Source organism: Quercus robur, chromosome 4 (genome assembly GCF_932294415.1).
Source record: "Quercus robur chromosome 4, dhQueRobu3.1, whole genome shotgun sequence".
In the NCBI taxonomy this organism is placed as follows: Eukaryota; Viridiplantae; Streptophyta; class Magnoliopsida; order Fagales; family Fagaceae; genus Quercus; species Quercus robur.
Window position 1 is genome coordinate 40,936,898 of NC_065537.1, and position 24,199 is coordinate 40,961,096.

The following is a 24,199-nucleotide window of genomic DNA, read 5'->3' on the forward strand; positions in this document are numbered from 1 at the left end:
TTCCCCGTTCTTGCCGTACCCCATCCATTTCATTCCTTATTCTTGACATCGTAGGACGACCTTTGGCCCGCAACAATTGTGGGTCAGGCACCCACCGTGGTCCGCGAACGTCTGTCCATAATGACTCTGACTTTGGCACCACAAAATTATGTGAATATGTGAGAATGGCGTTGTTCAGACTGTAACATGGGTCAATATAGCTGGGCGCATCGAGATGCAGACCTTTAAGAACTTTAATTGCATGTGAACAAGGGATCTTCAAGTTTTGCCACTTTCCACAACCACATGTTCTATCAAATATGCGCACATCATGACTGTGATTTCCCCCTCCAGCTCTATGGTCGTTATACGGGGTAACCACTTGATATATACCCTTTGCATGATTATAATTCCTCAGAGTGTGTCCTGCAATTTTCTGCTCATTGTTGTTATAGATCTCCATTGCATAATCACTCCACACCTTACCTCGAGAGAGATCAGAAGTAATTTGTTTATGTCGATTGTGGAAATATGCAACAAGTTTAAAAAAAGTGAACTCAACCATTGCAGCAATGGGCAAACCGCGGGCACCTTTAAGAACCCCATTAAATCACTCAGAGATATTGGTTGTCATTGCCCCGTAACGTCTTCCACCATCATGTGACTGGGTCCATTTGTCTACATCCTCACTCATTAGATATGTGTATGGCATATAACGTATAATCCGGCGATCAGTAGGGTCTACACCCCTCAGTAAATTAATCTCGGCCTCCTTAATGGTTTGCATTATGGACACAAATTTAGCATCATGAGTCGCATATCCAGCTTTCAAGGCCAATGCCTTTAGAGTCGGGTTATCAAAGTGTGTGTTGAAGTTGCTAGCAACATGTCGAAGGCAATATCGATGATATACCCGTTCTCTTCCGTCTTGCCCTCTAGGCCACTCTCGAATGGCGCATTTGATACCTTTATGTCAGTCAGAAATAATGCAAATGTCCTTGTTTTCAATAACACGCTCTATCGAAGTCTTGAGACACTCTAAAAACCACCCCCAACTAGCCCCTGACTCCTTATCCACAACAGCAAAGGCGATAGGCAAAACCTTTTGATTAGCATCCGTTGCCATTGCAATCATCAATACCCCTTTGTATTTACCATATAAATGAGTTCCATCAATACTGATCACTGGCCTGCAATACTGGAATGCAGCAATGCATGGAGCGAATGCCCAATATACATAGCGCAGTAACGTAGTACCTTCTAATGGCTTAGGTATGGTGTGATAGCTATACTAGGTACCCGAATCCTGATCCAAGTATGCCAACAACAACTTTCGCAACCTTTGGTAAGACTCCTCCCAATCCCCAAAAATCTTAACAATTGCCTTTTGTTTTGCGTCCCATACTTTATAGTAAGAAAGCTCATGATCATACTTAGTACGTATGATCTCCCAAAGCTCATCAATAGTAGCAGTGTGCTTTTTTCGCAATCTTCCCACAATTTCTGATGCAACAAAATTAGAATCCATCATTCTACCGTCTCTTCGCAGCCCAAAGGGTATACAACTGTGTGGACCCACATAAGATGTAACCATCCACAGACCATTCAATTTAGACTTCATGTATGCCCCAACGTACCACTTGCAGTTGTCGTCAACGCATGTGGCGCACAATTGAGTTGTGCTCGACCTTTGGATGGAGAAATTTCTATTATCCTTTGTTGCGTATATTATCAATGCACGCTTCACCGCAGCTTTATTTGCAAAAGTCAACCCTTTACAAAAATGCATTCCATCTTGCCAAATACAAAGAAATGGTATCTGAAGAAGTGAAGGATCAACCATATCTTCCCAAGTATTTGCGTAGAATGAGTCCGCAGGAGCTCTGTAGCCAATGGTCGTATCCGTATCATGCTGGACACCAATATCATCATCATCTGCATCACCTTCATCATGGTACTCCATATTTTCCTCTTCAAAATTAGGAACGACTTTATGCTCATCCACATCGTTCTCAAAGTCACCTTGCTCAATCCTCTCTTCGTACTGATCCATATCATCATTATTTATGTTATCATTCGCAGCATGATCTTCGTCTTCGTCTTCGTCTTCTTCCTCTAAATGTGTCTCTTGAGAGTAGAGGGTTTCACCAGTATTTGCAACATAATCTTGAGATGGGAGCGTATAACCTCCCATTGCATACCCTCCCATTGTAGTGCATCCATTATCTAGGGTTGTAAATTGTAAAGCCGTAGATGTTTCTTGCACCACCTCAGTACTGTTGTTTACACTCGCCTCCAAACTTACATACAACTCAGCAGCATTTACTTGGGACATTTTCTGGATCCTATTAAACATCATCTTTACATGTTTATCTTCTTTAATCACCATATACCCGTAATTTATCCGTTCATGAAGAACTTCTTGTGGGTAACGATAAATAATCTTGATGTCATACCAAGCAGGGTTCAATTTCAATTCGTCCATTATTTTCCTCTTCAAATCAGTCAACGTCTTCAACTTACGACGTAACATCATGTAGTAGCATTCACTACCCTCCCCTCTAAATGGAAATCCGTCAATCCCTTCAGGATTGTAAAGGGGTCCACCGAAGTATACATTTATGTCAATATTCTTCAAAGATTGTGAACCTATTAGAGAGCCAAGTAAATTTATGTTAGTGACATATTTGATCTCTTTGATTTAACATCAATTACAAAACCTTTTCTATCTACTCAAAGTACAACAATCGCAACTTCTAAAAGTATAACAATTGCATATACTCACCCCACATCACATACAAACACACTCAATCATTATAATTTCATAGTCAAACAAATAAAAAAACTGAAGACAAAACTCACCCCCATTACAAAATTGAAACTCAGCTCTAACAAAAATATAAATAAAAATATCAAACCAAACAACAAAAGTCATGAGGATGTGCAAATGAATGAGTGCAATTATGTAACAACATCATTCAAGTAATTTTAAATTAATGCCATACCCTATTACACTACTATAGATGAAATAACATAGAGCAGGGTTCATCAGACAAAAAAAGAAAAGAAAAAACACTAATGTGAATATAATCATGATCAATCAAATTAGACATATCATCTAATTTAATATATAAATATAAATATATTTGTATATTTAGCCTATTTATACAACTATATAATTAAATATTTATATAAATATATTTATATTTAGCCTATTTATACAACTATATAATTAAATATTTATATATTTATATAAATATATTTATATAAGTATTTATATAAATATATTTATATAAGTATTTATATATATAGTTGTATAAATATAAATATATTTATATAAATATTTAATTATTTAATTATATAGTTTTATAAATATATAAATAAAAATATGTATATATAAATATTTAATTATATAGTTGTATAAATATACATATAAATATAAATATAAATATATATACGTATTTTTTTTTTTAAGCCAAACGTATGCAGCCACAAATACATAAACACCTTTATACCTATGCCCAAATAACAAAAAGCAAATACCATGTACTATCCAACTAAGAGAGCCTCAAAAAGCTTATTAATCTCAAAGAACTAGAACCTTAAACCACAAAACATTCCCAGCTAAACAAAAGCTACAACTATATAATTAAATATTTATATAAATACATTTATATAAATATATTTATATTTAGCCTATTTATACAACTATATAATTAAATATTTATATATTTATATAAATATATTTATATAAGTATTTATATATATAGTTGTATAAATATAAATATATTTATATAAATATTTAATTATTTAATTATATAGTTTTATAAATATATAAATAAAAATATGTATATATAAATATTTAATTATATAGTTGTATAAATATACATATAAATATACATATAAATATAAATATAAATATAAATATATATACGTATTTTTTATAAGGAAACAAATATACATATTTTAATACAAACAAATATCTTATTAGGAAACAAATATATTTGCCTAATACAAACAAATATTTTATTACGAAATGGCATATACACTAAAACAATGCAAGCAATAATGGTTAAAGCAGCTATATACACTAAACAACTAATTAGAGAGTGAGGAGACCCTTACTTGACATAATGATGTGCAAATGTACTGCTGAGATTGTATGAGAGTGAGAGGAGCAATGTTTTGCTGCTAAATATGTATGAGAGTTTCAGTCTCTGTGAGAGTTCTTAAGAGAGGTTCTGTGATTGAAGTTGCTGAAGGTGTGAGAGTTGTTGAGGCTTTGTGATTCAAGTTGTTGAAGGTGTGAGAGTTGTGTTTAGTCTGAGAGTTGTGGTTCAACATAGTCTGAGAGAAGTTTTTGGTGCTTGTGCTAGTTTAACATATTTTTTGAATATGTCTCAAAACAGACAAATTATATTCACATGTCCTTCAGCAACGTACTCAATTAATAGTGTACCTACAACAAAGACTGTTGTTGACTAGCACAAGCACCAAAATAGACTAATAGGCTAACAAGCAACAGACAAATTATATTCACGTCCTTCAGCACAAGCTTAATAGACTAGCACAGAGCACAATGTATTCAGCTAATAGACTAGCACAGAGCACAGCAAAGACAGCTTGATATGACCAGACAGGCAGACGTGAGAGTACTTTGAAACTCGAGTCTCTAAGACTCGAGTTCAGTTTGCCTTAAAACTCGAGTCTCAGAGACTCGGTTTCAAAGTTAAAATGCGCGCATTTTTTTGCTTAAAACTCGAGTCTCTGAGACTCGGTTTACTTAAAGTGAAACCGAGTCTCAGAGACTCGAGTTTCACGTGGCATCTACGTGGAACTTGAGTTTCTGAGACTCGAGTTTTATGTAAACGCCACGTGGATTTTTGCCACATCAAACAACCTAAACCGAGCCTCAGAGGCTCGATTTAGGGGCCCAAAATCGAGCCTCTGAGGCTCGAGTTGCTAATTTCCCAATTTCTTTCAAAACCGGACCAACTAACTGAATAGTTTCATCTTGATGGGTAATTACCCATTTTCGCCAATTTTCCCTCTCTTTTTTTTGTACTTTTTCATTTTTGGCGTCTTTTATTTTTTAGCCATTTCATTAGTCTCTCCCCCCCCCCCCCAACACACACACACACACTCTCTCTCTCTCTCTCTCTCTCTCTCTCGACACTTCGAAAATCTCCACTGTCTCCCATGTCAGCCAAAACCCATCTCAGTCTCCAAACCTCGCTGCAACAACCATCTCACCAAATACTCCCACCTCTTCTCTGCCAAATACGTCCCTTTCAACCATCTCACCAAACCTCCGACGAGTCCTACTCCGTCGACAAAATCGTGTACCGCTAAACGTCCAGCATGATATCGCCGCTCTCGAAATCATGTAGCTATAGCTCCAGAGGTCAGTCTTCTCTTTCCTTTTCTTCAAATCTGTGTGTCTTTCTTTTGAAGCTGTTTTGATTAGTTTTGAGTTTCTATTTCTCTGTTTCATTTCTAGGGTTTCAGTCACGGTCTTCTTCTTCACACCCACTCTCACTGTAATTTTTTTTTTTAACCAGCTCATCGGTACTATCTGTTTACAAAGTCTTTTTAAGTTTTGCATTCAGATTAGAACCATCCACTCTAACCCCAAATGCCACTACCGCTACTGGTGATCTCTCTCCAAATCGAACCCATGGCCAAAACCTAACCCTTCTCTTCTTCTCAGGTCATGGGTGTGACTATTTTGGGTTTCTTGATTTGGTTTGAGGTTTTGGGTTTGATTGGAAATTTGATTTGGTTTTGGAATTTCGAATGGTTGTTGCTGTGAGTTTTTGATTTGGGGTTTAATCTAGGGTTTTGAGGGGCTTCGGGTTTACTGTTGTTTTGTGTATGTGTGTATGAATGTACATTTGTGCAAGCATGCTCTGTTTGTATGGAATCTGTGTTCACTGTTCACTGTACCTGAGAACAGGAATAAGTGTAGCCGTGTGTGTGTCTTGTGTTCATGTGTACACTTGAGCTACTATAATCATGTGAGCATGCATTCCAAAAATAAAAGCATAGAATGAAAAAATGAAATAGGAAGTAGGTGCTGCCCATTTTGGTTTGCCATTTGCTATTGCTTCCCTTTCCGCTTGCTTTTTTCCTTGCTTCTCTTGCTCTGCAATGTTTATGGCTGAAAAAGAAAAAAAGAACAAACTTTTAAATTAGATTTCAAGCAAAAAATAGAAAAGAAACAAGAAAGAACGAGAAAAAATTATTGGCTCGTCTCTGCTCAGTGCTGCTTCTTCATTTATGCTTGATACTCTACTTTCTTTTCTTCTCTGCCTTTCTTGCTTCTCATTATTTACTGCTGTTCTTTGTTGTGGTTGTGGGTTGTTGTTGTTGTTTGTTGTTTGTTGTTAAATGGCAAAAAGGAGGGATCTTCGCTGCGTTTTTTGGCTTGATGGTAGAAAGGAGAGAGCTTTCTATATTTTGGTTCTATTTTTAGGGTTTTGGAGGTTGGGGAGATGGTGTTGGGAGTTGGCTGTGTTTGTAGTTTCAAATTGATGTAAAAAGGATGGAATTTTCGTGTGTTTTCTGGATTTGCTTTAGGGGTTTTGGTTTTCTTGCTTGGGGTTTTTGGTTGAAAATTAGGATAAAATTGTTTAGTGCTTCATCAATTTTTCGATCTGTTTGATGTCTTAGAAAGTGTGAAATTGCCTTTTTTTCGATTAGGTTTCTGTGCTCAGCATATAGGAGATGCTTTGTGACCATTCTAATTGGTTTTTTTTTTTTTTTTTTTTTTTTTAACATATTACATGGTTAATGAGCTTAATTATGTGAATTTGACCTTACAAGAGAGCCATTGGCCCAATCAGACGAGCGAAAGGAGGTTGGATTGCACAGGAGGTGGTGAACGATCTGAAGGGTATCTTATGCAATTTTATTCTTTCAAGCCAAGTGGGTATTGAGAGAGGTTTGTTCTCTTTCAATTTGGTTGAGAATTGATTTTTTACTTCATTTCTTTGATTTCTAGTTCTGGGTTTTGGTATGGGTTTCCTTAGAGCATCAGCAGTGGGGCTTGTATATGCCAAATGTTAGGAACATTTGGCATTCAAGCCCCAAAACTACTCAACAATGGGAAGGCTATATGCAATATGCCAATGGCAAATTTGGGATTTAGCTACAGTACCATCTCAAATGTAAGATGGTACTGTAGCTGAATGGTATAAAAAAAAAAAAATTTTTAATACTCTCATTTCTCTCTCTTCTTTCATTTATCCCGGTAAATTTCTTTCTCCTCTCTCATTTTTTCAATTTCTTTTCTCTCTCTTTCTTCCTGCTCTCTCTTCTTCAACGGAATGTTGGCAACAGCGTGAGGCTCGATATCATCTTCGCCGACTGACTCGCTCTCTCCCTCGGCCCTAATGATGGCGGCGCGCCTCTCCTGCTCCGCCTTCGCCACCACAAACTTCGACCTCTCCGCCTCTTGCTGCGCCACCTGTTTCTGCTCCACGGCGCGCGAGAGATCCGCGCCGTACGACAGGTGCGTGATCGCCACGTGATCGAGCACGATGTTGAAGTTCCTGGTGCGCTCGGTGAGCCAGGTCTCCATGAGCGCCGAGACCTGCGGGCGCTCGATGAGGAGCTGATCGACGTTGAACTGAGCCACGACGGCCTTCAAGACCTCGTTGCCAATCGAAGGGAGGACCTTCTCGTCGTACTTGAGACTTAAGGTTTGGACGATCTGAGGGAGGCGCGTGACCTCAGGGCGCGAGAGGACATGGAGGGTTAGGTTGATTTTGATTTTGGATTTTGATTTTGGTTTTGATTTTGATTTGGCTGGATTTGGCTGTGCTGTGTTGCCATTGGTTTGATTTTTTTTTTTTTGTGGGTTCATGGTGGTGGAGTTGGGGGTTGCCGTGGATTGGTTTGATTTTGATTTTGATTTTGTGGGTTGCCGTGCTTGCCGGAGTTTGTGGCTGGGGTTTCAAGCAACAGTTTGGGTATGTTCTAGTAGCAAGTGGTTGTGATTTGGGTCTTGAGTTTTGGGTTTTTGTTTTTATTTGGGACTTGGATCGTCTTCTCTGAGTTCTGGATTGGTTTTTTTTTTTTTTTTTTTTTTTTTTTTTTTTTGTTGTTGCTGTGATCGGTGCTTAAAGGAATTGGTATGATTTTTTTTTTTTTGGTGGGTTCATGGTGGTGGAGTTGGGGGTTGCCATGGTTTGGTTTGATTTTGATTTTGATTTTGGGTTGCCGTGGTTGCCGGAGTTTGTGGCCGGGGTTTCAAGCAACAGTTTGGGAATGTTCTAGTAGCAGGTGGTTGTGATTTGGGTCTTGGGTTTTGGGTTTTTGTTTTTATTTGGGTTTAGGGATATATTATTTTATTATGTGAAAATATTATTTTAATGAGTAGAATAGGAAAATAAAAATTGGGTTGTTGAGAGTATTGTAAAATTGTATTGTATAATTGATAAAATGACTTTTTGGAATGGTAAAATAGGATGAGATAGGAATTCCAGATGTGGATGCTCTTACAATTGTGATTCCTTACCTATTTTTTAAGATAAAAAATAAAAATTGCTACTTACCCATTTGAGTTGTGTAATTGTATTTCCTGAATTTTGAGGCATTTGATTATGTTGATTGATTATGCTGTAATGTTATGCAACACAAACTGCAAGTATTGTTTTCTGAGGCTTTGTAATGAAATTGCTTGTGTGTGTTTGTTTGTTTTTTTCTTGTGATTGTGCCTGTGTTTGGTAAAGTCCCATTGGTAAACATTAGGAATTCTTGGTCCTTAGACTGGAATGGGGATTTTTTTGAAGAGTGTGAATCTGGTTTGAGACTTTAGTGGGTTGTATACTCCAATTTAAGTGTTTAAATTTAGTTGCTAAGATTTGTATATCTTGTCTAAATTTGTTCAATAGTTTAAGTGAAATGATGCTTCCGGAATTTGTAGACAAATTAGACTTTTCGCAAGATATAATTTGGTATTTCTGAGAACTTTTTGAGTTAGCACATTATTTGATTCAAAAGGTTAAGGATGTTTTACCAAAGGTTTTCTTACATATATGGATGTTTTATATCTGGGTCCTTTCTTTAGTGCAATTATATATATTATTGGTAAATTACAAACCCACCCAATGAATTTAAGCCCACATTATGCAGGACAGAAATTTTAGTGGGCTCTTGATACCAGTTTTGATGTATGATCTTTTAAAAATCAGCACTAAATTGGATTCTTGATGAATTCTTGAAGGGTACTTGAATGGAGTTTGACATTTAAGAAACTAAGTAGGGTTAGGTACTAAAATGATAGGACAAAATTTGATTCGCCCTCAACCTAACCCTCCGCATCTTCTATTTATCAAGTTGTCTCCTCCATTATTCATGAGTGTTAGGTAATGGAATTAAAATTTATTCTTCTCCATGAGGTAAGACACTTACTGTTTTTTGTGGAAAGTAAAAGCGAAATCATCAAACTTCTTCTAGTATAGGTAAACACACAGAAGCTATTGTTTTCATTAATAAAGCGTCATGGCCTCTGCTCTCTGTACATTGATAGTTCATTCTCCATATGGAATCATTCTATCATAGCTGTAATGTGATCAAATCAAGACTTTGCCCCATTAGTCTAAGTTGTTGAAAATATGGAAAGTGAAAATGAAAAGGATGCTCATTCACCAAATAACAACTATCAACACAAAACCATTTCAATAGAAGCATACACTAAAATCTCATAATTTCACATACCACCAAAAATAACGAGGATGCACTAAAATTTTCATTCACCAGTTCATACATATATTCTCAATTCACACTACACCTATCTTCTTGGTCACTTACAGTCACACGGTGATAGAAGTACTGAATATTGTACGTTTTTAGACCCCCTTAAAACACAATTGGATTAACCTAGTTAATTAGTCAAGTGATTATTTAGTCCAAATTTCAGATGTAGGTTAACACAATCATATAATCATATCAATGTAAAGTGCAAAATATAAAGAACATAAAGATATGATGACCCAACCACACCAGTAAAAACCTGGGGAGGATTTAATGTAGCTATCCTCAAGGTAAACTTGAATCCACTATGAAAGAATCGAAGTTTTACAATAGCGATTTAGACCACTAACATCCTATTGCTACCCACCAGTAGAAAACTTATTGACACGATCACATGACAGCTCCGAGACCACGGACTCCTTTCTTGGATTCTGCAGCAAGTACAAGCACTCCTACTTGTGTATCTTTAAGCTTTTATTGCAGCAACTGAATGATCATCAAACTCTCAATGAAATCTCCTTCTTGATAATTCTAAGCATGTGTGAAGGCAACCATCCCTCAGATCTCACAAGAGATTCACACACATAGCAAAATAGAGCAACCTCAAAAACGTGGCTAAAGTTTCTCTTTTATACCTAGAGTAAAACATAAATCCTACACGTCATATGTGCTTAGGGCTGAGCTGGAAATTCTGCAGAAAAAACATTCTGCCCGATTTTCGATTTGTCGAGCCTGATTCTCGATCAATCGAGCCAGACCGAATTGTACAATGAATTCTGCAGCAACTCAATTCCAACTTTACATAAAACACATACTTTGAGCAAGTCTAAACAACACTATAAAACTTGTTTTGATCATGGTTTGCCAACAATACAAATTAGAGTTCTAATACATTAGTTCTTAAGTACTTAGAACCTAACAAACTCTCCCTTTGGCAATCCGTGACAAAACACAAACACAATGCTCAAAGTTACAAGTAATAGCTCTTTACAAAAATAATGCCCATTTCAAAATAATTCAACCTAACTACTATCCATCAGTTGCAAGTGTAGACAGCAGCATGACTGAATTAATCTGTATATTTCTTGAGATACTCAACAAACGTATAAACACATGTGTGGAAAATACAAATAAAACTAAACTAAATTCTTGACTTCACAACACACAAAACAAAGACATATATCATGAATAACTCAAACATAAATCAATAAGTAGTGAAACAAGAAACATATAAACAAAAACAATGTATCTCCCCTATCAAAAATACATCAAGAGCCAAAAAATGTAAATACACAGTGAAGCACCTAGATACAATCTAAATAACTCCACAAGCTCCAAAACATAAAAAACTCCCCCTAAAACAAAAATCTCCTCTACAAACACAAGTATACTCCCCCTTTTTTGTGACGGAATGCCAAAGGACACTCAGAATCCATCATCAAAAGGAGGTGGCAAAGGCGAACATCGAAGATGCTCCAAATCAGCTTTCAAAGCATGGATCTCATTAAGCATGTCCACCAAAAGCTGACCATGAGCCGCCTGAATGGTCATGACAGTCTCCAATGTACGTCGAATGTCAAAATCATTTGAAACAGATGGTGGAGGAACAGCAGCAGCAGCAGCAGCATCAACAGGATCAGCAGATGTCTCATTAGAAGTAGTACTTGTAGCAGAATGAGGAGGGGGTGCGGTACCAGAAGGTTCAACTCTAGGGCGTTTAGAGCTCCATCTCAACTGAGCAGCTCTCTACCTAAGAAAGGTGGCACCTATGGGAGCAATAATGTGTATGGGCTCAAAAGCAGGGAAGTCATCTAAACCTAAAAATAACAAAATCCTATGAATGAAAACAGGATGAAAAAGAGCATAAGCGATAGAGGAACTCTTATGAACTTCGTTCAAAGAACGAAGAAAAAGATGAGGAAAACTAATAGGAGCATTCGTAACAAAAGCATACAAAAATGCACATCGCTCCAAAGGAACGGTGTGCAGATGAGAGATAGGCCACAAGGAATGACATGCTATCTGAAAGAAAAGATAGGTAGTCTCAGTAAGCTCAGCAGAAGTGATCTGAGAATTAGAACCCCACTGGATAGAAGTACTAGTGATGTAAGACAGGATGTCGTCTAGGAGAGGAGACTCATCATACGGATAAACAGGGTTTGAGACCACGGGTACCCCAAGAGCATCAGCCACTACATGAAGAGTGATGGTGAACTCTACACCTCGTATCCAACTCTTAATTAAAGTGTTGGAATCATAGACATGGATAAAGAGATTTGAGTAGAACTCTCTAATCAGGGTAGCAGGAGGAGGATAATCAATATCCAAAAGTGGCAACTAGCCCGACACTCAAAGTTGGCCCTAATGGCAGGATCTAACTCATCTAACAAAACCTTACGCTCAGTCCAAATTTTTCTCCTAAGGTTTAGTGTCTCATACAACTCTTGGCTTTTCTCACTCCGAAACAAAGTGCCCACAAAGGAAGGAGCAGAAGAAGAGGAAGATGTCCTATGGGCTCTAGTCTTCCTAGGCATGGTGCTAGGGTAAAGACAAAGACACAAGTGAAAGAACAAAAACAACAAAAAAATACCAAGGACAGACTGCAAGTTAGCACAAAAAAAATATAGAAATAACAATGTATATGATACATGAAAAGATAAATGTCATGATGCATGCTCTAATGCAGTGACAACAAGTTCAATTTAAGTTTAGAATCACAAAATTGGCGTGAGCATAGAGTTTATAACAAAAACCCCAAAATTTTGAAAAACCACTTGTTCAATTTGTAATAAATTGACCAATTGATCATCACACAAGTTAGAAAAAAGTTTATAATGATCAAATTAATCAATCCAACAAGCCAATTTCATCAATTAAACTCAATTTGAACAAAATCCCCAAATCGGGTAGTTTCAAGCCCTAGAATTTTCAATTTCTCACAATACATCAAATTGATGAAATTAAACACCAAAGATCATGTTTATAACATCTCCCAACAAAAACCCACTGATCAATTGTGAAGGAAAAGACTTAATTCATCAAAAACCCCAAAAATTGCATAGGTTCAAAAATCCCCAAATAATGCATGATTTGATGCATGAACAGTGAAAATAAATGCAAAAGGAAGGGTATAAAGGTCTTACCGGTCTTGGGAGAGAAAAACCTTGCAAAAAGAATGGAGGAAAACGACAAAAAAGTGGATTGGAGCCTTGACTAAGTCGTATGGAGAGAGAAAAAGTTGAAAACTTTTGAAAAAGTGAGTTTGAACACGTCAAGAATAGTTTTTAAAAAATTCTCTCCACGATTTTCGATCGATCGAAAAACAAATTCGATCGGTCGAAAATGCTTTGATTGATCTAACACCACTTAAGCACCGATCGAAACAGACAGAGACTCACAAACATTTTTAATTGCAATTTCGCTCGGTCGAAATTCTGGAAAAATCAGTTTTTTGAAAAACAAAGCAAAATAATGCAGAAACTCCTCAAAGCATTGAATTTTATGAATCACATGCATGAGTATGAGATGAAATGCTTTCCAAAAACACTTGTTTTGAACCCAGTTTTCCCAAATTAAGATTTTCAATCCATTCTCTTAAAATCTCAACCATCAAATATGTTTTGCATAAAACTCAAGAAATTTTCAAACTTGGTTGGTCAAACCAAAAACACACACAATAACATGTACGAAGTTTAGCAAAGAGTAACTTGTGTAGTGTGTGCAACTATCAAAAGCTTGAGATACATGTGAGATGATATGTGAATATAAATCAAACACACGGTCTACAAAATTCATCACATAGAGTTTGAAAGAGACGATCACCTAAAAAGTTACATCATATAACTCCCACATCTCCTAGATCATAAGCTTGCAATTATGTAAGTTTCTTGATTTGTTTCATATTGTACACACAAATTTTAATTTAGCAGAAACTTAATAAATTAGCCAGGATAATGTACACCAATTTTATTTGATTAATTTAATTAAAGTCCAATAATGTACACACCAATTTTAGCATTTAAACCGAGGCTATACCTTATGTTCTTTTTTTGTGTATGTGCTATACTTTCTCGAGAACAAAATCTTACGATATACACTAAGGTGTTCATGATTGGCTAGTGAATAGTGGTGAGATGGTTATTTATGCCTTTCTCCAAAGGTTTAAGTCCGACAGTCAAAGACATGTGACTTCAATATCAAGATCATATGATCAAAAACTATAAACATCTTCCCACATAACATGCACTACAAGGCTTTTAACTAGTAAAGTGCAATAAATAAGCTCATCCTAACTAAATAAGGTACAAAGACATGTTATGTGAAAATAAATTGATCAACCTTGTTTTCAATGTCAAGAAAATAAATTCAAAACATAATTTGCTTCCCTTTTTCTTTTCTTTTCTTTTTTTTTTTTTTCTTGAAAAGAAGAAACAAAAATAGTCCTAGAATGAAATGCATGAATGTTATGCAATGCAAGTCCTAGGAAAAAAATAATAAAAAAATAAAAATAAAAACAAATAACAATAGTTACAAAGGGTAGAGTAATGAAGCACAAGGATCATGTCAGAAAGACTCAATTTGATTGAGATTTTTGCATCCAAAACTTTTTAAATGCACCTCGAGCATTGGAGTTCTTATTCACATGAGTATGATTACCAACTTTAGGATTGGAATAAAGGTTTAGAGCCTTTACCAATTCACCAATAAGTACCATAGGATCTTGTACTAGAGAAACAAGTACTTTTGGTTTATTTGCTCTCTTAGTAGCTTGCAGTTTGAAACAATTTGGACGAATGTATCCAGACTTTCCACAAAAATGACAAACCCAAGCAGACTTACCATGCAAATTTTCCTTAAAAAGGGTAGACTCCTTAGGTTTAGACTTTTTCAGATCAACCCTAATCTTCTTAGGAGGTGTGACTTCTACAGGTTTAACAGTCTTACTCACAACCTCACTCACAAGGGGTTTAGACGAAGAAGGAACAAAGTTTGTGAAATGGGGTGTAGGCACAGAGATGCTTTCTACAAAACCTAAGCCAGTTTTGTCAAATGGAGACTTTTGAACACTCAACATGTGATCAAGTTTGGAGCTTGTAGACATATTAGATTGTTCTCTAGCAATAGATAGATCATGTTCCAACTTCTTAATTTTTTCACGCAAAAGCATGTTCTCAGACTTCACATTATTCAAAAGTTCAATAGCATCAAACAAGTTCACAAGCAAATTTTTCTTATCAAGCTCAAGAGATGCAATTTTCTTTAAGCCTAATTAGCATCCTTTGCAGCAACTTTGCAAAGTTTATTGTAGGCTTCTTGAAGATCTGCATCCTCAGAGAGTTCCCCATCAAAAGGGTTCTTTTCAACAGACAAACTTTCATTAACTACAGGCCTAGGGATGGACCCAGGATTTCAAGCGGGGGGGGGGGGGGGCAGAGATAAGCAAAAAAAAATTTTCAAATACGCATCCATATAGCATTAATAAACTATCAACCAAGACAAATATTAAGATACAATCATCTACCAACAAAAACAGAACACACGAAACACTATTAAGATACAATCATCTGGAATTGGGGAATGAATTTTTTTGGGATTGGAACATCGACATTTTCTAGAATTGGCGAATGAATATTTTCTAGAATTGGAACATCCATATTTTCTGGAATTGGAATAACAAGATTAGTTGTTGGCAATCCTACGTTGATGTCTGAAGAATTTGAATCTTTTCTTTTGACAAAATCAAACATTGTAGTTGGTTTTTTTATAATCTACAAATAAAATAAGAATCATATATATTATCTCACAAACAGTAATATGCATGATGCATTTAATTATAAATTTAGTATTTCTCACTTCTTTTCAATTTATAAATTTATCTAATTTAGCATTATAAGTTAACAACAGGCACAAGTGAATCACTGTTATTTTCATAAATTTGTGTGACAATTTTCTATATTATATGATTTGTTTTTGTCTTTTGTCTTTGGTCTTTGCCTTTATTTATCTCTTTGGCTTTGTCTTGTCTCCATATTTCTAACACTCACGGACTCACCCAATCCCCCTACTAACACTACGATTTTATTCTATAGCAGCAACAAAAACTTTTCCCTACCCAATCCCACTACTGACACTATGTAAACTTTTCCTAACTTTACCATTTTTTTTTTTTTGGTCCAGTTAATGTGTGCCCTTAACAAATCTATTTTTGAAAAAGTTTTATTGGGTCAATTTTCAATAAACTTTTTCCAAAATTGGTTTTACTATTGTGGACCCCACACATTAGTAGAATCTTTTTTTTTTTTTTAAGTTGTCCCTATTATTGCCTAACAACCGGTCCACAAACAGTCAAACACTACACTAATATATTCTCTAATCTCTACAAATTCTCTCTCTCTCTCTCTCTCTCTCTCTCTCTCTCTCTCTCTCTCTCTCTCTCTCTCTCTCTCTCTTATCAATATAATATAAGAGTCCTAAACACAGAGACAGAGAGTCACAAAGCCAAAAAGCCAAAAAAAGAAGAAAAAAAAGCACATATTCAATTCATAATCAACAACTCAGTTCATCACTCATCAATAAACACCACAAGTCCACAAGCACAGATTGTTAGATTATGAGATTCACAAATATTATATTAGGTTTTGAAGGAAACTAGGAAAGGATAGATTAAATACTTGTGAGTTGAGCTGGAGCAATGAAGCTAGGCTGGGCAAATCGAGCAAACGACAGCAAGAATCAAGATGGGTCTCACGTGGGCATGGCGACGGTGGTGGCGTTGGTGTGGCCATTTCCCGTTTGGGTATGCGATGGGAACCGGTGGCAGCGTGAGGCGTGGTGGTAACGTGAGGCGTGAGGCGTGAGCGGCGGCGTGAACCAGTGAACGGCAGCATGAGTTTTTTTTTCACTGTGTTTGTTTCGCCTCTCAATCTCGCCTCTCTTTTCTTCTCTTTTTTTTCCCCTTCGTTTTCGGTTTTCACTTGTTCCGTTTGTTCCTTTTGCTAGGTTTTCAATTTTTCTTTTTTAGACTTACATAAGCTAATGGGCTCTTTACTGGGCCGGCCGGCTAGGATAGGGGGGGCCAAGTCATTTTGATAAGGGGGGCCAAGTCACTTTTTTTTTTTTTTTGTTTTTTGAAAAACTTTACCTACTAAATTTTTTTTTTTTTTGGGCCCGGGGGGGCCCGGACCCCCTTAGGCCCCTTCCTAGGTCCGTCCCTGACTACAGCAATAGCAGTGAAAGTAATGAAGTTTCCATTCTCGTAACCCAGACTCATCATAAAAAACTTCATCATCACTAAGGGTTACAGCCATAACCTTACCCTTAGACCTCAAGTATGTAGGACATTTAGATTTCATATAACCATACCTTTGACATCCAAAACATTGAGGACCCATAGAATTATTAGAAGATTGACCTACTTTTTCTCTAGGTTTTTCAGTATTGTTAACCTTAGTGGGATCATTCTTCCTAAAGTTTCTAGGTTCAGCAGTGTTCGTACCTCTTGTCCTTCTGTTATTGTTTCTAAGAAAATTCCTAAAGTTCTTGGCAAGATAAGCAATCTCTGTAGTAGAGAGCTCATCATCAAATCCACTAACATCAACATCATCAACTGACTTAAGAGCCATTGATTTGGATTTGCTAGTTTTAGGTAGGTTCAACTCATAAGACTGAAGAGATCCTACAAGTTCATCAACAGGGATGGAGTCAACATCCTTGCTCTCAGTGATGACAGTCACTTTGGGTCTAAAATCTTAAGTTAAAGATCTGAGAATCTTCCTAACAATTTTAGATTAATCATAGATTTCACCCAGATTATAAGCAGAATTAACAATATCATAAGTTTAGCATAGAATTCATCAAAAGATTCATCATCAGACATCCTAATGCTTTCAAATCTAGTTGTTAATTGCTGTAACTTTTTGATTTTAACTGCCTTTGTACCTTCATGCACAGTCTGGAGGATATTCCAAGTAGTGTGAGCAATTTCAACATTAAAGATTCTCTTAAATTCCTCCATAGAAACAATATTAAAAATAGCATTCATAACTTTGCTATTAAAAGCGGCTACTTCTTTCTGAGAAGTTTGCCACTCACTCATAGGAGTAGTGGACTTCTCCCATCCGTATTTAACGGAATTCCAAACTCTCTCATCAATAGATTTTAGGAATGCTTTCATCTTTATTTTCCAATAAGCATAATTATTCCCATCAAAGTGAGGAGGAATAACTAGAGAATGTTCGTGTTTCATGATAACAGGGGCCAAGGATCAGCTCAAAGATCAAAAGATCTACAACAAGAGAGTTACCTACTCTAATACCACTTGTACGTTTTTAGACCCTTTAAAACACAATTGGTTTAACCTAATTAATTAGCCAAGTGATTACTTAGTCCAAATTTCAGATCTAGGTTAACACACAATTATATAATCATATCAATGTAAAGTGCGGAATATAAAAAACACAAATATGATGACCCAAGAAACCGCACTGGTAAAAACTTGGGGAGAATTTAACCTAGCTATCCTCGAGGTAAACTTGAATCCACTATGAAAGAATCGAAGTTTTACAATAGCGACTTAGACCACTAACATCCTATTGTTACCCACTAGTAGAAAACTTACTGACACGACCACGTGACAGCTTCGAGACCACGGACTTCTTCTTTCTTAGATTCTGCAGCAAGTACAAGCACTCCTGCTTGTGTATCTTTAAACTTTTATTGCAGCAACTAAATAATCATCAAGCTCTCAATAAAATCTTCTTCTTGATAATCCTAAGCATGTGTGAAAGAAACCACCTCTCAGATCTCACAAGAGCTTCACACACACAACAAAATAGAGTAACCTCAAAAACGTGGCTAGGGTTTTCCTTTTATACTTAGGGTAAAACATAAAACCCTACACGTCATATGGGTTTAAGGCTGAGTTAGAAATTCTGTAGAAAAAACATTCTGCTCGACTTTCGATCGGTCGAGCCTAATTCTCGATCGATCAAGCCAAACAGAATTGCACAATGAATTCTGCAGCAGTTCGATTCCAACTTTACATAAAACACATACTTTAAGCAAGTCTAAACAAGACTATAAAATTTGTTTTGATCATGGTTTGTCAACAATACAAATTAGAGTTCTAATACATTAGTTCCTAAGTACTTAGAACCTAACAAATATCATCAATATCTGTTGTTTGAGGTTTTGGTCAGTTAACATTCCGCAAGGAAGCTGACGGGGATGGAGGAATTTTTCATACTTAGAGACCTCGCAAGTTCTTTTATGAAGTATGCAGTGGGGAAGGGTGATAAGGTCTTCCTTTGACACAATAACTAGCTTCCAGAAGGTGCTTTGTTGCTCAAATAACATTATAAAGCGGTGCTGCTTGTACAATTTTGCTAGAGGTATTCTAGCATGTTGAAGGATGGTCACTGGTGTTGACCACCTGCAAGATCAGAGGAACTTGTGTCCATTCAAGCTGGCTTGTGTTAGATAGTATTGCACATAGTAGATACTATCAAATGGCTTTCTTCTCAATTAGAGGTCACTAGCAATTGTCCTTAGAATAAGATCAAGGCAAAGCAGTAGGAAGTAGATTGGAATAAATTTAATGGTTCCACATGGGAATTCCTAAATACTCCTTTATTTGTTATCTAGCAATCACAAATAATACTCCTTTATTTCTTTTCTAAGTAGTTTCTCGCAAGTTGCAAGTCCCCCCCAGTGAAATTGTATTTATTATTTTTACTTGTCACTTAATTTATAATACCCAAAAACTCTGTTATGCAAATGTTGACAAACCAATTTTTGGACCATCCATTGCAGCTATGCACGCTATATATTGCCACCGACCTAAATCTAGAATAAGAGCATTGTTGACACATTGTCTTTTGCTAATAATAAAATATATTCGCCTTTTCCCAAGATACATTGTCTTTAACCATTAAATCTTGGGCAGTGCAAAATTGTGGATCTCACATTCTGACTTCTGTAACATGTTAATGGGCTCTCTGGAAAAGTTCTGGACAGAGAGTATTTCTTTCAAGAAGGCAATAATAATATTCTCTTTCCATGGAAACAATACATCAACTTACTTGCATAGTTATTTATACGAACCAAGCGTATTCACAGTCGTCAGTCCAGTTGGGAGCACTGCTCACATAGCGGCCTCGTGATGTCAAACACGCGTTGAGTCAAAAGACCTAGTTAGCATGCGCACAGTAATAGTGAAAGAATAAAATGCATGGTAGGCCCTGCTTGTATCATTGTACAACTTTTTAAACTGTTTGCTGCCTTTGAGCCACTTTGGATCCGGATTGAATGTTGCTTTGCTTAATTGGACAATGAAGCTAGAATATCCTATCCATTCCTTTAATGTATTTAATTAGGTGTTAATGAATGGTCCTTTTCTCCTTGGATTCTAAAAGAATACTTAGAATAGCATTGTGTAATTGCTAGATACGTGGAAAAGATTCAATGCCACATACTTAGCCAGATATGGCGAAACCCCAAAGGCCAAAAGTGAAAACTGCTTTTTCAGTCCTGAGTAGTCGGTCACAATTTGTGTTTTCAGTTGTGTTTGTCTTCATGTTTTACTGTTTTTTCCTTTACATTTGTTTGGGAAAGCTGAAAGCATGAATGATTAAGTATTTAAGTTGGTTTGAATGTTTGATTAAATTTGACTATTTGGGAAAGCATGATTTATATGTTAGTGTTAACCCCGAGACTCACTGAGTCACTGTATCAAAACTTTTTTTTTGCCTACACGCTTCCCTCTAATCCGAGAAAGTAGAAACCATGGTGATTTGTCTGAGTAAAGCTTTAGCAGCTAAGCCAATACTATTGCTTTTAGCACCTTTTAAAATCTCTCAAAGCAAAGCTTGTGTGACTGTGTCTGTGTCTTTCTATTTTGTGGGGCTCCAACTCCAAGTAGCTGCTTACATATATAAATATAATATTATATTAAGGTTGGATGCTTACATATATAATATTAACATATACACGGATGCTTACATATATAATAATATAATATTAATTAATAAGGTTGGTTGTTTGTATTGTAGCTACTTACATATATAACATTATATATACCCGGATGCTTACATATATAATATTAAGATTGGTTGTTTGATTAAGGTTGCGATTTACTGATTTTTATATAAGACTTTAAATAATGGGCTGATTTTGTCCGACTTTAATAAAGCTTGTTGAGTGTGCTTTGATATCTGGACATTTCTGCATAATCACTTTCTTTGGATATCATTTTTTTTTAATATCTTTTACCTAGTAACATAGATCCTTCTTGAATTTCCTGTGCCTAATCAATGTCAAATAAAAACTGCATCTTTGAGTTCGAAGTTGGTTTTTTCTTATTTCTTTCTCCTAATGTGTACAGGAGAATTGTCTAGGAGTGATGAGAAAAAATATAAAGCAGTGAAGTGGGCAACTGAAAGGGAGATTTCTCAAAGTGCTGATGTCATTTGTTGCACGTGTTGGTGCTGGAGATCCTTGATTGGCAAATTTTAGGTTCCACCAGATTGAAATGCATCAAACTTGTGAAAGTTTGTCCAGGACTCACTAGTTTAAAAGCTTACTCTTTTTAACTTTTTGTTTTGAGAAAGCACCGACAAAAGTCAACAGTAAAATCTTGCATTTTTCGAAAAAACGTAGGCTTGCGACTAGCTACTACTGAATTTTATTTCTACTTGCTGCCATGCTCAGCGAAGGACGAGTTTAGAAGTAGTTTGCAAATCCCAATAATAGCAGAGTGCATAGTTTGGAAGTTAAGGGAAAAAAGGTATCGATTTGTGTGTTGCTTTGTATTGAGGGTAATGGCAAAGAAAGCTTAGTTGCTGAAGGACTTTTAAGGTTGAAGTGGAAGCAATTTGGTGATTGCTGAAAGAGCTTATAGGTGTTTTGATTGTCCCACCTTGCACGTTAGAGGTTTTGCCTAGTGTTTTCATATTTTTATTTTAACTTTAATATCATTGCTTTCATGTCTACTTTGATGATTTTGAATTGTTATAGGCGTGGATAATAGAAAAAATACAATGATTAGCATTGGTAGACACATACTAATATGTCAATATAATTAATTTAAAATTTTGGATAAACACTTCAATTGAAACTTAGTTGAAACAGAAGTTATAGATCCAGTATGTATTCTGTGAATGCCTATTTCTGTTTAATTTGTGTGACAAATTGGTTAGTAGGTAGTCTTGCTGAGTGAACTAGCTTCATGAGAAACATGAGAGAGGAGGGGCTGATCTCAGGGATCTCCACTGTGAAGGTGGTGATGGCCGGTGAGAAGCTGAGCTCTTGGAGTTGGCCATGGAGGACTTGGATTTAGAGAGACTGAGATTGAGAGAAAGATATCAGAATATGTTGCTGATTTATTTGTTGGGTGGGTCAGTCCGATCCACTGAAGAATTGACCTGGTTCACTTAAGCCCACTTCATGTAGAATCCCAACCCAGTTTTCCAAAGGCCTTATCCCAATCCGAACCCAGCTCAATAAATGGCCCAAGCCGAAAAAGTACAGAGTCCAAACCACTTCACCTTAATACACACTAGCCCACATACATTTGTGAAGCCCCAAGTTAACGTAGCCCAACCCAAAAATTGAAATCAAAAAGCCATCGATCCAAACAAATTATTTCCCATGTTTTCAAGTCATGCCCAACCCAGCCCATTATATTCCAATCCCAAATTTGATTAGGAATTAGAATTAGAAACCCTATATTATAAATATTGTTTTATTTTGAGATTAGTAGTTTTGTATATGAAAATGATGAGCCTGCCTGGCAAGCCAGATTTCTAGATCGGCCTCGAGGACTGCTTTTATGGACCGGTCTCCTTGGCATGCAGCTGTGAGCTGTGACTTTGCAATGTTTGTATAGTATCATTTATTTTGTGCTATTTTTGTTTTTTGTTTTTTGTTTTTTTTTTTTTCTTATTCCTTGACATGCTTTTCTGTGATATTGTTACAAACTTGTTTATAGGATCATTTAAAAAATATATATATATTTATCATTTATATTTTGAAATGTAAAGTGAGCTTATAGTTGCATAAACCTAGCTTTTTCAAATACAATATACCAGGATCGTAGTAAAATTCAAAATTTGACCCCTAGTATATCAAATTTGAATCTTAATGGGACTAGTAGGTCCAGTCACTGTCACTATTGCTCTTGAAAATGTTAATAGTATGAAGTAGTTTAACCAGTAACCAATTGGAAGAAGCGTCATAGAAGGATATCAAATAAGGGTTTGGAAGTCTGAAACTTTGCCAAAGATCCATTTCCTTATCTGGCTTTGTCTTCATGATAGTCTTCCTACAGCTCAAGTGCTGGGTTCAAGAGGTTTAAGCCTTGATCCTCTGTGTAAATTGTGTTACAAGCATAATGAAACTATAGAGCACTTATTCAGGAGCTGTGAGGTTGCTCACCAATTCTGGTCGCAGCTACAAGTGCCCCATTGCACCAAAAATTCATTCACTCTTCCCCTTAAAGCTTGGCCGGAAGTCAATTGTAATGATGGTATGAATGTCTCTGTTAAAGGAATTCCTTGGAAGGTGCTGTTTCCTATGGGATTGTGGCATTTATGGACTCACAGAAATAATTTCCTTTTTAGAACTGGTGTTGTGGATCCTCAGATATGGAGAAAATGCATTCAAGCCGGTGCTGAATTTTTTGCTATTGGGTTTGCTTCTAAGATCAAACAACAAAAATCCATTGTTCCTGTGGGTTGGGAGAAGCCACCGAGGGGTTGGTTGAAACTTAATACCGATGGTTCAGCTATGAGGAATCCAGAAAGAGCTGGTGGAGGGGGGTTAATTAGAGATCATGATGGGGCTTGGCTGAAAGGTTTTGCAAGAGGTCTTGGGTTCACTAATAGTGCCTTGGCTGAGCTATGGGCACTTAGAGATGGGCTGCTACTAGCCAAGGAAATGGGCATACAACAACTTATAATAGAACTTGATGCTTTAAGCATTGTTATTCTAATGAACAATGAATCTGAAAACCTCTTAATGGAGCCTCTCTTATCTGATTGCAGGAGCCTCTTGAAGGAAATTCCAAACAAGCGCGTGATCCATGCATTCCGGGAAGCAAACCAATGCGCTGATGCATTGGCTAAAATAGGAGCGCAATCTTTGTATAGTTTTGTTACTTTTTGTAACCCACCGCTTATGGTGGAGGATATATTAGCTTTTGACAAGGCTAATTTACGTTGTAATAGACTTGTGAATTCCTAAGTTAATGTTTAATCATGTTTTACCGAAAAAAAAAATGAGGGTTTCATCCTCCTTTCTGTGTAAAGTTTGCTTAAATTAGATGTGACTACTTTGGGAAGTTCCTAAAGTCCTTGTAATTGCGATTACCCTTTTTCCTTTCCCTTTTCAAATGTTTTCCCTTTGCAATGTGGTTTTTGTTGTATGATTGTGGTGTTCATGGGCTTATCCCTTTTTCCATTTATTC

At 36.4% G+C, this 24,199-nt stretch overlaps 1 protein-coding gene and 1 long non-coding RNA gene across 2 annotated transcripts; one reads left to right on the forward strand and one right to left on the reverse strand.

Annotated features, from left to right (window-relative positions):
- Positions 1-589: 589 nt before the first annotated feature.
- LOC126721880 (uncharacterized) lies at positions 590-2,512 on the reverse strand. The gene is made up of 3 exons (XM_050424956.1): positions 2,002-2,512; positions 1,279-1,914; positions 590-945 (listed from the first exon to the last, which is right to left on the reverse strand). The coding sequence occupies exons 1-3, from the start codon at positions 2,510-2,512 to the stop codon at positions 590-592; spliced, it is 1,503 nt and encodes a 500-aa protein (XP_050280913.1).
- A 2,598-nt stretch (positions 2,513-5,110) lies between these two features.
- On the forward strand, positions 5,111-22,043 carry LOC126721766 (uncharacterized). Its single transcript, XR_007653907.1, has 3 exons — positions 5,111-5,383; positions 6,805-6,922; positions 21,119-22,043. It is a non-coding gene; the product is annotated as an uncharacterized LOC126721766 (long non-coding RNA).
- The last annotated feature ends 2,156 nt before the right edge of the window (positions 22,044-24,199 follow it).